The sequence below is a fragment of the Corvus moneduloides genome, chromosome Z (assembly GCF_009650955.1).
Source record: "Corvus moneduloides isolate bCorMon1 chromosome Z, bCorMon1.pri, whole genome shotgun sequence".
In the NCBI taxonomy this organism is placed as follows: Eukaryota; Metazoa; Chordata; class Aves; order Passeriformes; family Corvidae; genus Corvus; species Corvus moneduloides.
In genome coordinates this window covers 65,553,586-65,565,922 of record NC_045511.1, presented here as the reverse complement: position 1 = coordinate 65,565,922, position 12,337 = coordinate 65,553,586, and the positions used below count along the sequence as shown (strand labels likewise).

General features: G+C 44.5%; 1 protein-coding gene across 2 annotated transcripts in view; it reads left to right on the top strand.

Moving 5' to 3' along the window:
- Positions 1-322: 322 nt before the first annotated feature.
- DMRT1 (doublesex and mab-3 related transcription factor 1) overlaps positions 323-12,337 on the top strand; it is a 57,751-nt gene continuing 45,736 nt past the window's right edge. Inside the window, exons 1-2 of one of the 2 annotated variants that reach the window (XM_032097022.1) lie at positions 323-761; positions 3,889-4,072. In XM_032097022.1, the coding sequence (XP_031952913.1) occupies positions 477-761; positions 3,889-4,072 (469 nt within the window). In that variant the 5' untranslated portion in view covers positions 323-476. The remainder of the gene's footprint in view (positions 762-3,888; positions 4,073-12,337) is intronic. The other variant, XM_032097023.1, reaches the window with a different exon arrangement.

Here is a 12,337-nt window from a genome sequence, read left to right as displayed (position 1 = left end):
ACCATGGACACGGCCTGCGCTGGCCGCTGCGGGGCAAGGAGGGTGCGCAGAGGCCGCAGGGCGGCCGCGGAGCGCCCCCGACGGGGGCCTGGGCATTCTGTCGTGCGGGACCTGCCGGGCAGCGCGGCTGAGCCGAGCCCCGCAGCACCTCTGCCACCCCCGGCCCTGCACCCACCGCCCCGCCGTGCATCCGACTGCGACCGGCCTGGACGGCGCCCGCTTTTGCCGCCACAGGCCGGCCTGGTGGGGGAGGGAGGAGCGCAGAGGGAAGGGTGGCCGCTCCCTCGGGATAGCAACAAGTAATTTCGCGGCCGCACCGACCCCCCAGGAGCAGAGGTGGGGGAGGCGCGGCAGGAGGGGCGCCTCCCGCCTGGTGCTGCCCGCCAAAACGCGCGCGGTGGTGGGACGGGACGGGACAGGAGAGGGGAGGACAGCACCGCGCGGACCGCTCTGCCGGCTGTCCCCCGCCTGCCGCGATGCCCGGTGACACCCCGGCCTTCAGTAAGCCCCCGGACGTCGCGGGCCCGGGCGACAAGGCGAGCAGCTTCGGAAAGGCGGCGGCCCCCATGGCAGCCGGCCTGGCCGACAGGGGCAGCGCTGCAGCGGGGAGGAAGCGGCCGCGACTGCCCAAGTGTGCCCGCTGCCGCAACCACGGCTACTCCTCGCCGCTGAAGGGACACAAGCGCTTCTGCATGTGGCGGGACTGCCAGTGCAACAAGTGCAGCCTGATCGCCGAGCGGCAGCGCGTCATGGCAGCGCAGGTGAGCTGTGCCCGTAGCGGGATGGGCTGTCCTCCGGTGCGCTGCCGGCAGCGGGGTGTGTGTGTGCTCCGTGCCCAGGGTTTGTCGTGCCCGTCGGGGCCAAGCGGCCGCGCCGAGATGCGGTCGCAGCGCTGCGAGACCTCAGCCGCGGGTTAGCCTCGCCGTGGACTGGAGTCAAGAGTTACACCGCCGCGTTCCTATGTTAGTGAGACTTCTCGCTGTATTTGTTTTAAGTTATTTAATTTTTTTTTTTCCATAAAAAAAGGGAGATGCCCCAAAGGCGCGGAGGATTGCAGTCGGGGCGAGAGGCAGCGGTGAGCGGTCAGCTGCGCATCCCGGCCGAGCGCCGCTCCCCCGAGCCGGGTACATCCCAGCCCTGTGGACATTTCCACAGGGTGTGGGCAGCTGTAGAACCTGCATGGAGCGGGACCTAAACTGCCGTCAGTGGTCGTTTTCCAGCTTGCTTTTAACTAGAAAATGAATAATCTAGCCAGCTAATTGCTTGAATATTTTGCGCCGGTGTTTTCAGATTCGGTGTAATTGCATTTCCTGATGATGGTGGCTTCAGTTGAGCGCATTTCTAACTTTTTAATGTTTGGGGGGTTTTTTAACAGCGTTGTTCCAAATTTTGTATATAGCAGCTCTTCAGTTAGCTGTGTAGGTGTGTCATTTTAAATCTAAACGAGGGCTCAGTGTTCTGAGGGCTAAGAAAACGAACGGTATCTAGGGTAGGAGTAACTTTTTCTTTGGGTAGTCTCGCTGAAGTCACACCTCCGGAGGTGTTAATGCAGGGCTATGTTAGCCCTTGCGAGCTTCATCTTGCAGACTTCATTAAGAGGAGTCCTGGGCGTGTAATGGCCGCTGGAGTAGTTGAGCTCAGCGAGGGGCATTGTACACCCTCCTTGGTGCAAACGATCCCCTGCGGGCAAATTATTGACAAGGTGTTGGGGCCGCTGTTGCGAGGGAAGGCAGTGCTTACACCCCGCACCCGTCTGTTTGCAACTGGTGTGTGCTCAGAGCTTCGTGACCGCGCATAAAATGTGTGTCGGGCTGACAGGTTTTAGAAACCTAAGCGGCCCTGGATTAAATCCTTCCCCGCTTTTTGATTCTGTTATTCAGTGCAGTTATATAAAAAGTCCTCAGAACTCAGTGGTAGTAAGTTTTCGTTCATTTAAACAATTCCTCCTTGTTGGTGGTATGGCAGTCCAGAAATTGTTGTTATGCCCAAGTTACATGCGCTTTCTCTGCCTGCTGTGAACCATGGGATAATAAACGTGGATCCCTTCGCTGTCTGCCTCGGGGAAGGGAGCGGGAAGTGCAGTGTTCTCCGTGCAAGCATCCCCTTCAACAGAGACTCTTTTTGCTTCTCAGCTGCTTCTGTCAGGCATTGGGTGCCTCCTGCTAGCAGGCTCTGGTGATGGCCCTCCTGGGGGTATTCTCTTCCCTGCCTAGTATTTGAAAGTAGCTTTGAAAGCCTCCCTAGCTAAACCTTATCTGTGTAGGAGTTACACATTGAAAGTCTGTCTTTCCCCCTTTTGATATATTTCTGCAATGAGTCCTTTGATGCTGGTGGAATTTTACAGGTCAAGGTTACTGGCTTGTGAAGTCAAAGTTTCAGTGGTGTTCGTAAATCTGCACCTTCTGTTTGGGATGCCTCTTATTGCAAAGGCTAGTACTAATTTCTGTTAACAGAATTATACATCTGTATTAGGAAAAAGTGTGGCTGTTGAACATGAAAATGTAGGGAAGTCTTGTCCGAGATACCCAGGAGAATTTCCATCAAGAAAAGCTCATGATCCCAGTCTGTAATCTGGAACAGATTTCCAAGGTTCAGGTAAAGATGCAAATCAGTCAGCTGACAAGTAGCAGGGTAGGTAGCTGTAGCAGTGTCATATTTATCTCCTAGACACATGGCATGGGTGGACAGATGGGTTATATTGATCTACTAGTTCAGGTGAGGCAGAAGGGGCTGTCTGTAAGCAGTGAATATGGTTTGTTTGCACCCACATCCAGACTGTGTAGTGCCTATGGGCTTGGCCACGACCAGCTAGGCTTTGGAACATTGTCAGTGTTGGGAAAGAAATGGGAAGCTCCAGCTTCTCCAGACCTGCCCCAGCTGTCTGCAGTATGTGTGATGCTGTCTGAGGTGCTTGTAGGATGACACCTTACATTTGCCGTGCTTCTTCCATAATGGTTCTCTGTGTACAGGGTACTGTATGCTGAAATTTCCTTGAAGAGGAAATTTCTAGCAAAGAGCCAGCAGGGAACCTAGCAGGCCTGGATAGAGCAGAAGATTGCAGATGCAAGCCCTCATGAAGAGCTGCTTTATATTGATAAGAGGCACAGCAGAACCCTGCAAGCAGACTAACTTCTCAGCCTCAGCAGCTGTGTATCAGCAGAGAAGAGGGTAGTGACTACACTTTCTGCAGTGTGTTTGTCCCAGGAGCAGCTGTGTTGGGGAAGTGTAGTCAGCTGTAATATGTCTTTGTTTGGCCTTGGTGGAGGAAGACATGTATGTCACCAGCATTTCATAGGCTTGTTCATATGTGCTTGAACACCAAAAGGGGTTGGTTTTTAATATCTTTGTATGCTTCTGTACCCACTGGCTGGATTGTGGGAAGGGCCTAGAGAGTAAGCCATATGGGGAGTGGCTGAGGGAGCCGGAGTTGTTTAGCTTGAAGAAAAGGGGGCTCAGGAGGGACCTTCTGCAATTGCCTGAAAGGAGGTTGTAGCAAGGCAAGGGTCTGCCGCTTTTCCAGGCAACCAGTAGTGACAGGACAAGAGGAAATGGTGTCAAGCTGGGCCAGGGGAGGTTCAGGTTGACATCAGGAAGAATAGAAAGGATTGTCAAGTGCTGAAATGGGCCGCCCAGGTAAGTACTGGAGTAACCATCCCTGGAAGTGCCAGTGGACCTGGCAGTTAGTGCTGTAGTTTAGTTGACGTGGTGGTGTTTGGTTGAAGACTGGACTCAGTGGTCTTGGAGGTCTTTTCCAGCCTTAGTAATTCTATGATCAACACTACTCAGAGTAGAAAGAGTGAAAAACCAGCTTTGAATCTGTCATTGTTGCGAGTATAAATTGTGCTCAAAACCACAGAGCATGCACTATGTCTTGTCTTTTGTTCCCAGGTTGCACTAAGAAGACAGCAAGCTCAGGAAGAGGAACTTGGAATCAGCCGCCCAGTGCCCCTGCCCAGTGTCCCGGAGACATTTGTTAAGAAGAACAGTGGTGGCAGCTCTTGCCTGTTGCTGGAAAGCAGCAGCCCAATGCACTCAGCAAGTACAGCCGTGACATCAGCTAGTACACCATCAGGTGAAGTGCTGGGAGAGCGGTGCTCGTGGCTGGGGGCAATGGCCAACACTGCCTGTGCCTGCTGTTGGCACCTGTTCACCTCTTTGCAGTGACAGGGTTGTGGAGAATCCTCTCCCCAATACCAGCGTATACTTTTGGTACAACTAGCAAAAGGGAAGGATCCAGTATCAGTCTTTAATATTTTAATTGATTGTTTTTACTTGAAAATCAAAATTTCTTTTACACAGACTGGTGCTGTAATAAAATTCAATAGGGTGTGTGACTGCAATTAGAGAATTATGGGAAGCTTTTGTCCTTTGTCCCAAAACATAACTCCTGCCACAGTCATGGTAAGTGTGTTTTGGCTGGCTGTGTAGCAAGAGTTTTCAGGGCAGCAGAGATCTGCCAACCTTACATGACTTGATGTGGTGGCACATTGGTTCTGTGTGGCACGGTGTGATGAACTACCAAAGACTGATAACAGTCCTTCTCTTTTACTACAACTTACTCTACTGCATTTGACACTTGTAAAACAAAACCCCAAAACAACAACAACGACAAACAATATTTGTAGATTCAGTGAAAGCATGGCTAAGCACAGATGGGATTTGAAGGTGCTGTGCAAGTGAAGACTGTAGGCAAAATGGTTTTTTCCATGCAAATTGCTTTTTCCCTTTTCTAACTGTGCCTGACAGGCACAGTGATTGAACATATATAAGAAAGAGGAAAGGAGCTGGTGTAATTGATTTCTTGTGTATAGACAGAAAAAAAGCAAACAAATAGAGATAAAAGGAAATTTCGTCCATTTTTAATCATCTGTAAACATCAGTAATACAGGTCAATATACTTGGCAGATAGAAAGATGATTCTAAAGTGGGCAACGCCTTGCATAGTAATAAAAGGACAGTGCATGAGTATGTCTGTCAAGTGACGTTATTCTGTTTTGCAGGCCATTAAAAGTATGTCAGATGGATTTGTTGGATCTAGTGCAGACAGGCAGTTTCAGACCATTGTAGAGGAATTTTGCTGGGAAGGTTTTAAAAGAACTGCTTAATAAAGCAATAAATAGCTTTTTATTAGCTTTTTTGTTTTCATTATGTTAGTGTCACCTTTGAATTGATGCAGTTACTCCTTTCGTATTTGCATTATTGCATGCTTTCTCTGTAGACATGGAAAAAGCTGGCTAAAGATTAAAGTAGTATATTCAGTAATGTGTAGAGATTGTGTGTAACTCAGGTGGACAAGAAGATCCTTGCTTATACAGGAAGGCCAAAGAATGAAATAATTTTACTGTTGACAAAACTGGCATAACCTTTGATCTTAATGTTTTTTAAATGACAGTATTTAATTTATTAACCCCATTTTAATAATTGCTAATTAATTGAATTAAATTATGGTCTTTTAATTAAAAACATTGACCAAACAAGCTTAAGGTAATTCACATGCTTGAATAAGGACTTGAAAACATAAAATGCCTAATTTTAAAATAATTTGAATTGTTTGACTATTTTTGGTCAGAGCAGTCATCTTTCTTACAATGGATTTTGAGCAATTTAAATACATTGTTTCTTAAGCATTTTACTAAATAACTAACTGTTATTATTTGTGTCCAAATAAATAACTGATTGTGAATGACAGCATTTGAAATACAGCTTCATCTCCAGAAAGAAGATGTGATTCTAGTCAAGAATCAAGACAGGGTCAACCTTGTTCACCAGAAATGGAAACATCTGCAAATGAATAGGAAATCAGGTTCACAGTTTTGCTTTTAGGCACCTAAGTAGCAACAGACATTTGTGCTTAGCTCAGAGGTGACTACACTGTATAAGTAAAGTTACGTCCCTAATAATTTTGCTAGGTTCATCTGTGAAAGTAATGTAAGTACTTCTGGGTTTTGATTTGATACCAGTGATTGCATGCTGACTGAAGCTGGAGAAGGTGCTCTGCATTTATCCAGACCTGTAGGATAGCTTTATCAGGTGTCTGACTACAGGCTTTGGTGAGGAATACAGCCTAAATAACCTTAGGCTTTTCTTTTTAGCATATAAAGACCTTTTTTTTCAGATGAGAAATTGCCAAGTGACATTAAGTTCTGGCTTCATGTGTTGGGTTGTTTGAGGACCAGGTACTTGATGGACTCTTGTATTGCTGTTTTTTGATTTTGTTGGTACCCTAAACTGCAAGCAAAATGGAGACCCCATCAGAGCAAGTGTCATTGTCTCAGGTTGGTAGGCTGAGGTGCTGATTTTTCAAGAATTTTCAGTAATTATTAGAGCGAGCAGAGAAAGTGAAACGCTTCATGGGGAGTCAGCAGTTCCCTGCAAGCCCCAGGGGAAGCGGTGGCTCCTGGGATTGCAGCGTGTCCTGTGTGACTCACATTAGGTTGGGCAAGAGGTGATTTTGACAGTGGTAATTCTGTTCCTCCTCTAAGGTTTTTGGCTTATGAGAGCAGTTCTTCTTCTGGACTCTCATCACACGGAGCATTGTTTGCCAGCAGAGGAGTATTGTGTGAAGGAGTCACACAAATCAGACATAGTGCCAGAGAGAGAGTCATTGCTTGCTGTAACCATTTTATTAGCAGATCAGAAATAGTAGGATACCTGGAGACCAGGGGCAGTTTTTCAGATCCCATTGTGACATGCTGTTTCTAAAAAGGGGAAAAATGAATTATCACAGTTATAGCATAGGTGTTTGGACATTAACCATGTCAAGCATGTTTACTTTGGATGGAGTGTGCGTTCCCACTCAAAAGCAAACTGGGAATTTGCAGGGTAGTTGGAAGGGAGCAGACCATGGTCTCAGGGCATTAGTAGAGTGTCTTACAGACAGAATTTGTTGTTTCTGTGCATTTCCCCTTAAAAAGTTGTAGGTTGCTGAAAGGAAAGGCCATTTAATTGTACGGAGCAGCAGAAGTCATTATCCCAGGGCATTTGATGTAATTGCCCCTCCTTCAGCAGGATAGTTATATCTTGTTAGGTTAACAGATATGCAAAATTTAGGAAAGACTATGGTGGAACCTGTAGAATGTGCTTTTCAGACATGCTCATTTTATAACACCTGTGTTCTTCACTGGTCTGTGTCAGTTCGGAGCCTCTGCCATTTTAATATTTAGAAGTCACCAGGGGGCAGAGAGGGGAGGCAAATGTGGTCATTAAACATCTTAGTTTATCAAAAAAAAAAGAAAGAAATCTGCTCACACTGAAGGAAGGAGAATGCATTTCACCTTTTCTTCGTTATATTGGTCATCGTCACGGACTATGGGTCATGTTTGGCATTTGGCCAGTGGAGTGGCTGCAACATATGTCACCAGATGACTGGAAGGGTGCGGGAAAGCACCCCTTCTTTCTGCTGCTCTGCACTGCTGTTGGCCCAATTTAGAAGCATCCAATATAGATGAGATTACTGTGTGATGCAAAATGCCAGCTCCTACGCCTATGCTCTGTTGTGCATGTTTCCCTATTGTCTTTGCAATGACAGCAGTGTTCAGGTGCCTTCCTAGTATCACTGGTTGACAAGTTACATTTATTACATTTGACAGAAACAAAATAGTATTCTTTTTTTCTCTAAGTAGGTGCTGCCTTCACTTTGAAACTCTTTGACAAGTAGAAGGGATTTTATTTGCTCTTTTATCTGCTCTTTATCTTTTATCTTTATGGTGAGGTCAGCAGTAGTACAATGCCTAATGTATGATGGTACTGAGATCCCTTTGAATTTGCAGTGCTCTAGTTGTCTGCAAAAACTCTACCATGCCTTCTTTACTCTTCCTTTACTTTCTTGGTCACTGTGTTGTGATTTCAAAAATTGATGCCATGATCTTGTGGCTGTTGTGCTGCATAGGTGATGAGTTGAAAAAAAATAGTTGTTATAATTGAAATATACTGTAGCCTGGTTAAAAAAAGTGAGAAATTTTCTTTTTGAAAGAAAGGTCTTTAAAAGTATTTATAGCATAGTGTCATGTGCTGTCAGAATTTCAGTTTCATCCAAAAAGCCTCATTTTAGTCAACTGATCATGAGAAAGCTGCCATGGCCATTTCACTGTGAGAGTGCTTAGGGGTTGAAACAGGTTATCCAGAGAGATTCTGGAGTTTCCATGCTTGGGGGGGCTCAAACCTTGACTGGATGATGTATAAGCAACATGATCCAATTGGGAAGCTGGCTCTGGTTTGAGTAAAGTTTGGGCCAGCTGGTCTGCAGGGATCATTTCCAAACTAGACTGTTGTGTGAATCTCTGAAATTCCTCCTTGCTTGTGTTGACATTAAGCCAATATACTGAAATTTGAAGTTCAGCCAGCCTCAATACTGATAAGCATTTGCAAGCCTGTGAAAGAATTTCCAACCCTTTTGACCTACTCAATGGTAGATTTTTTTTTTATGGAGAACATAGTGGGGAATATCAGGAGGTGGAGGGGATTGATAGTTCAGGTGGCAGCAGCCTCAGCAAGGCTGAGCAGTAAGAAGGTGGCAGTAGCTGCTTTGCCTGCCTGGGCCAGGACTAACATGATGGCTGCATGCCGTCAGAGGTCTTGGTGGGTCTGCAGTGGTTACCGTCCTCCTGCTCTTTGCTTTTCTCTTGGTCTCCTCACTGCTCTCTAAGGATGATGTTCTCCTGCTGCACCCATGGCTGCTTCTTTAGCAGTTTTAGTTTCTTGCTGCCTCCTGGTTCTGCCACCTCCTTCCATTGCTTCCTGGTGCTTTTCCCTGGCTTCTCCCACAGTCAGCAAATCTCTGCTCAAAAGTAAGGAGTTCAGTTAAACATGACCTCTCTTTACTGGATTGTAACAGCTAACAGAGAAGTTTTGTGTCCTTCACCTGTGAATAACTAATCCATCATCATCTGGTTTTCTCCAGTTCATTGCAGTTAAGATAAGACGAAAAGAATCACGTTTGCATGTATCTCTTTTAAGAGTTTGTGGACTGTCTTACCTCTCTTGGATTGACATGATTCCCACAGCGCAAGTTAGATTTTGTCTTGGGAAACAGTTGCTGGAAGTGGTCTTCTGCCTGTATAGTAGTTTTCTTAGTTACTAAATCTCTTTCAAGCTGGACTAAGTAAATATTACGGGAGCTTTCAACAATCTTTCCTTGATTTAGGATAAAACTTACCCTTAATAGGATTTTTAAATTTCTGACTGATAAAAGTATGCAATGAGCAAAGCACTCCACAGTGTGGTGGCTGTGGCTTTGTAATTTTCAATTCCTATTAAAATAACATGTTTTCCTCAGAGCTGTGTAAAAAGGAGTTGTTTCTGAAGCAAGAAGGGGTGGGCATTTCAGCTTCTCTCTGCTGCTTTGGGTTCACTGTACTTGGGGAAACGGTAGAGGAGTTCTGAGCATCTCATTATAAAAGGACATAGATAAATCTGAAAGGATAGAGGGAAGGGTGACAAAAATGATGTATTGCTTGTAGAAAAGGAGACTAAGGGTGGATATAAACAGTCTATAAATATTTGAGGGGTAATAATATGGAGGAGGGGGAGGGATTATTTACAGTGCTTGAGACAGCATAACAAGGAGCAACGGCTTGAAACTAAAAAAGGCAAAATTAAATTAGACACTAGACACTTTTTTCCTAACTAGAAGTGCAATTAGCAGTGGAGTGACCTACATAAGGACAAGGGGGTAAGTGAAGCATAATCGGGAGAGGTGTTTAAGAGTGTGTTAGATTATGATCTCAAGTGATTAATACGGGGTAAACTCTGATCAATGTGCAGGTTAAAGTAGATGACGGAAATCTACTGCAGCTTTGTCATCTCCTATATGATTCATTGCCTCCAGCCATTGTTCAACTGTGTTAAATAAATCATAACGTTACAGGGTTCTGCATCCCTGATTAGATGTTTCCAGTTAATTCTCCAGTTCTCCTGCAAAGCTTGCACTTTCCCTGCTCCTCTTTTCAAGCAGTATTCATTATTGCAGCTTTGCACGTGCAGATGAGTGTGTGTAGGTGCCTGTGTTTTAACTGAGCTAATGTTTGAGGTGCTGTAGATATTCATTCAATGAGGCACAGACTCTTGTCAAAGGAGTGGTATTTCCATCATACTGGTGAAACAGGGTAGAACTAGTGTCAGTTCTCAAAGTCTATGAATTAAGAACTTTTGTTATTCCTGTCAGGCTTTCAGTCCTGTGTGATGCTTCACTGGAAGTGTAAAAACAAATAGAACTGTAAACAGATTTGGAAAACCCTTGAGGAGATTGCTTTTCCTTTTCTATGCAAGTGGTACTCCAAACCTTGTCCAGGACTGTCTTCACCAGAGGCAGGGGCTGGGGAGAGCTTTCTGCAGGGGAGCAGTGGTGACAGGGATGATCATGACCTACCCAGACTCCCTTACTTTGAGAGAAAAAGGCTGCTCAGCCCTGAGATGGAGGTAAAACACAGGAAGCTCAGCAGTTAACTTCTATCCTTCTTCCACATAGCAGAAGAGAAACTTTTCCCCAAAAGGATTTGGAGTAGACTTTTTTTTAGGTTTATTTTTTATTTATTTTCAAAAATACCTCACCATAGGGCTTTATGTGTTTTCAGCATCTTGCTGTCCAACTTTTCTCACACCACACGAGGCTTCCAGATACAGTTCTATGGTTAGAGCACGATAGCTGCTAAGCGGTGTTTAGACAGACATTGCCATGTACACTGTCCTAGCACCAGATTCTTTTCCCACCTAAAGTAACAGGGTTGGTCAGCGCATCCTATTGTTCTTTGTGCCTTGGAATCTCTTTTTCTGTCACACTGGCATTTGCATATGTACATTCAGATTTAGAGAGTTATCTGTGCCAGCTTGTGCTTTCCATTTATTATTATGAACACTGTGATAAGGAGTGGAGCAGGAGCAGAAAATGTACTAGGAGTTTCTAAGAATTTACTATCCATGGGCACATTAGTACACTATCTTCAGCTAACCTCTTGTTCCTTTCTGTGTCCTTGAAACAGTTACTATAACTTCTCTGAATGTGTGGGGCTCTTTGTTTCAAAGAAAAGATATAAGTCAGGAGTGAAGGAGTACTGCACGCTTCCCTAACTGAACACTGATTTGATTTCTTGCTTCTCCTTTTGTTTCACATGCTTTCTTGTACCTTGAAGACTGCTCTCATTCGCTTAATTTATCAGCTAACTTCCTATTTCAGCCTGTTCACCCATTTTCCATTTACAGTAGGTTTGTCACTTAATAACATGGGAACTAAGATGCAGTTTTGAAGGTTTCTTTTGTAGGAATGCTTTTTCATATGCTTCTGTTTCCTCTGTTTTATTGAACTTTACTAAATTTTCTTCTGAGTTTGAGTACCTGCTAGTCTTAATTAGGGTTGTAAACAGCTCCTTTACTTAAGTAACTAACACTGTTCATGCACATCTGTCCTGTGTTTTCTTGAAGAGCTTGCCCAGAGTCAGTTAAATACTGAGCTTGACTTCCTTTTCAGTGAAACTGGATGTCTGATTTTTTTTGTTTGTTTGTTTGTTTTAATTCCTGTCTCCAGTCTTTATTCCTACTGTTTTATTGCTTGCAGAATAAGCCACTCTTTGGTGATTTGGATGTCTGTAGTAATGGGCACAAGTGAATCTCAGCAGCTGCTAAGCAGCTGTAGTTCAAGTCATTGTGCATTTCTGTCAGTTATGCGTGAACAACATTCATTGGTGATCCTTTTGCATTTGCACTGAAGCAGATTTTCTGGGTGCAAATGTTGTTGCATCCATGCAACACTGGCAGTCATGTACATCTGTGTGATTCTTGCTCACTTGCTCAGGCCTGCTGGGTGTCTGCAGTGTTTTTTCACTGTTCCTGATATTAGTTTTTGCATCATATATCAGGTAGAGTTAAAAAGCTCTCCTGTTATTTCTGTTTAGTCTGTTGTAGAAACTTCTGGGTTTCTGTCATCATAATAGCTTATAACCAAGCACAGGCTCCAGCTAATTCCAACCATCGTCCTACTCCCTTTATTATTTTTAGTGTGAGCCATAGTGATTTTATCCTATTCATATTTCCTCCAAGGTCTCCTATCTCAGACACTTGTAAAGCTTTCCCTCCCTTCTCATGTTTTCTTTGATCTCTTGTTAATGACTTAAATCCCTTTAGATTTAATCCACACCGAGTTTCTATCTCCTCTGAATTTGCTTCTTTGCCCCTGCAGGTGTCTGGGCTGTTTTTCATCACTGTCCAGAAATCTGGTTTTCTTTCCTAATTTCCTGTAATTTTTAATTTCTTCCTCTGTTTTTTAAAATTGCATTGATTTTTATTTTTGTCTCCATTACTCACTTCAGTAGCATGTTGGATGTCTGAAGACAAAGAGTTAAATATT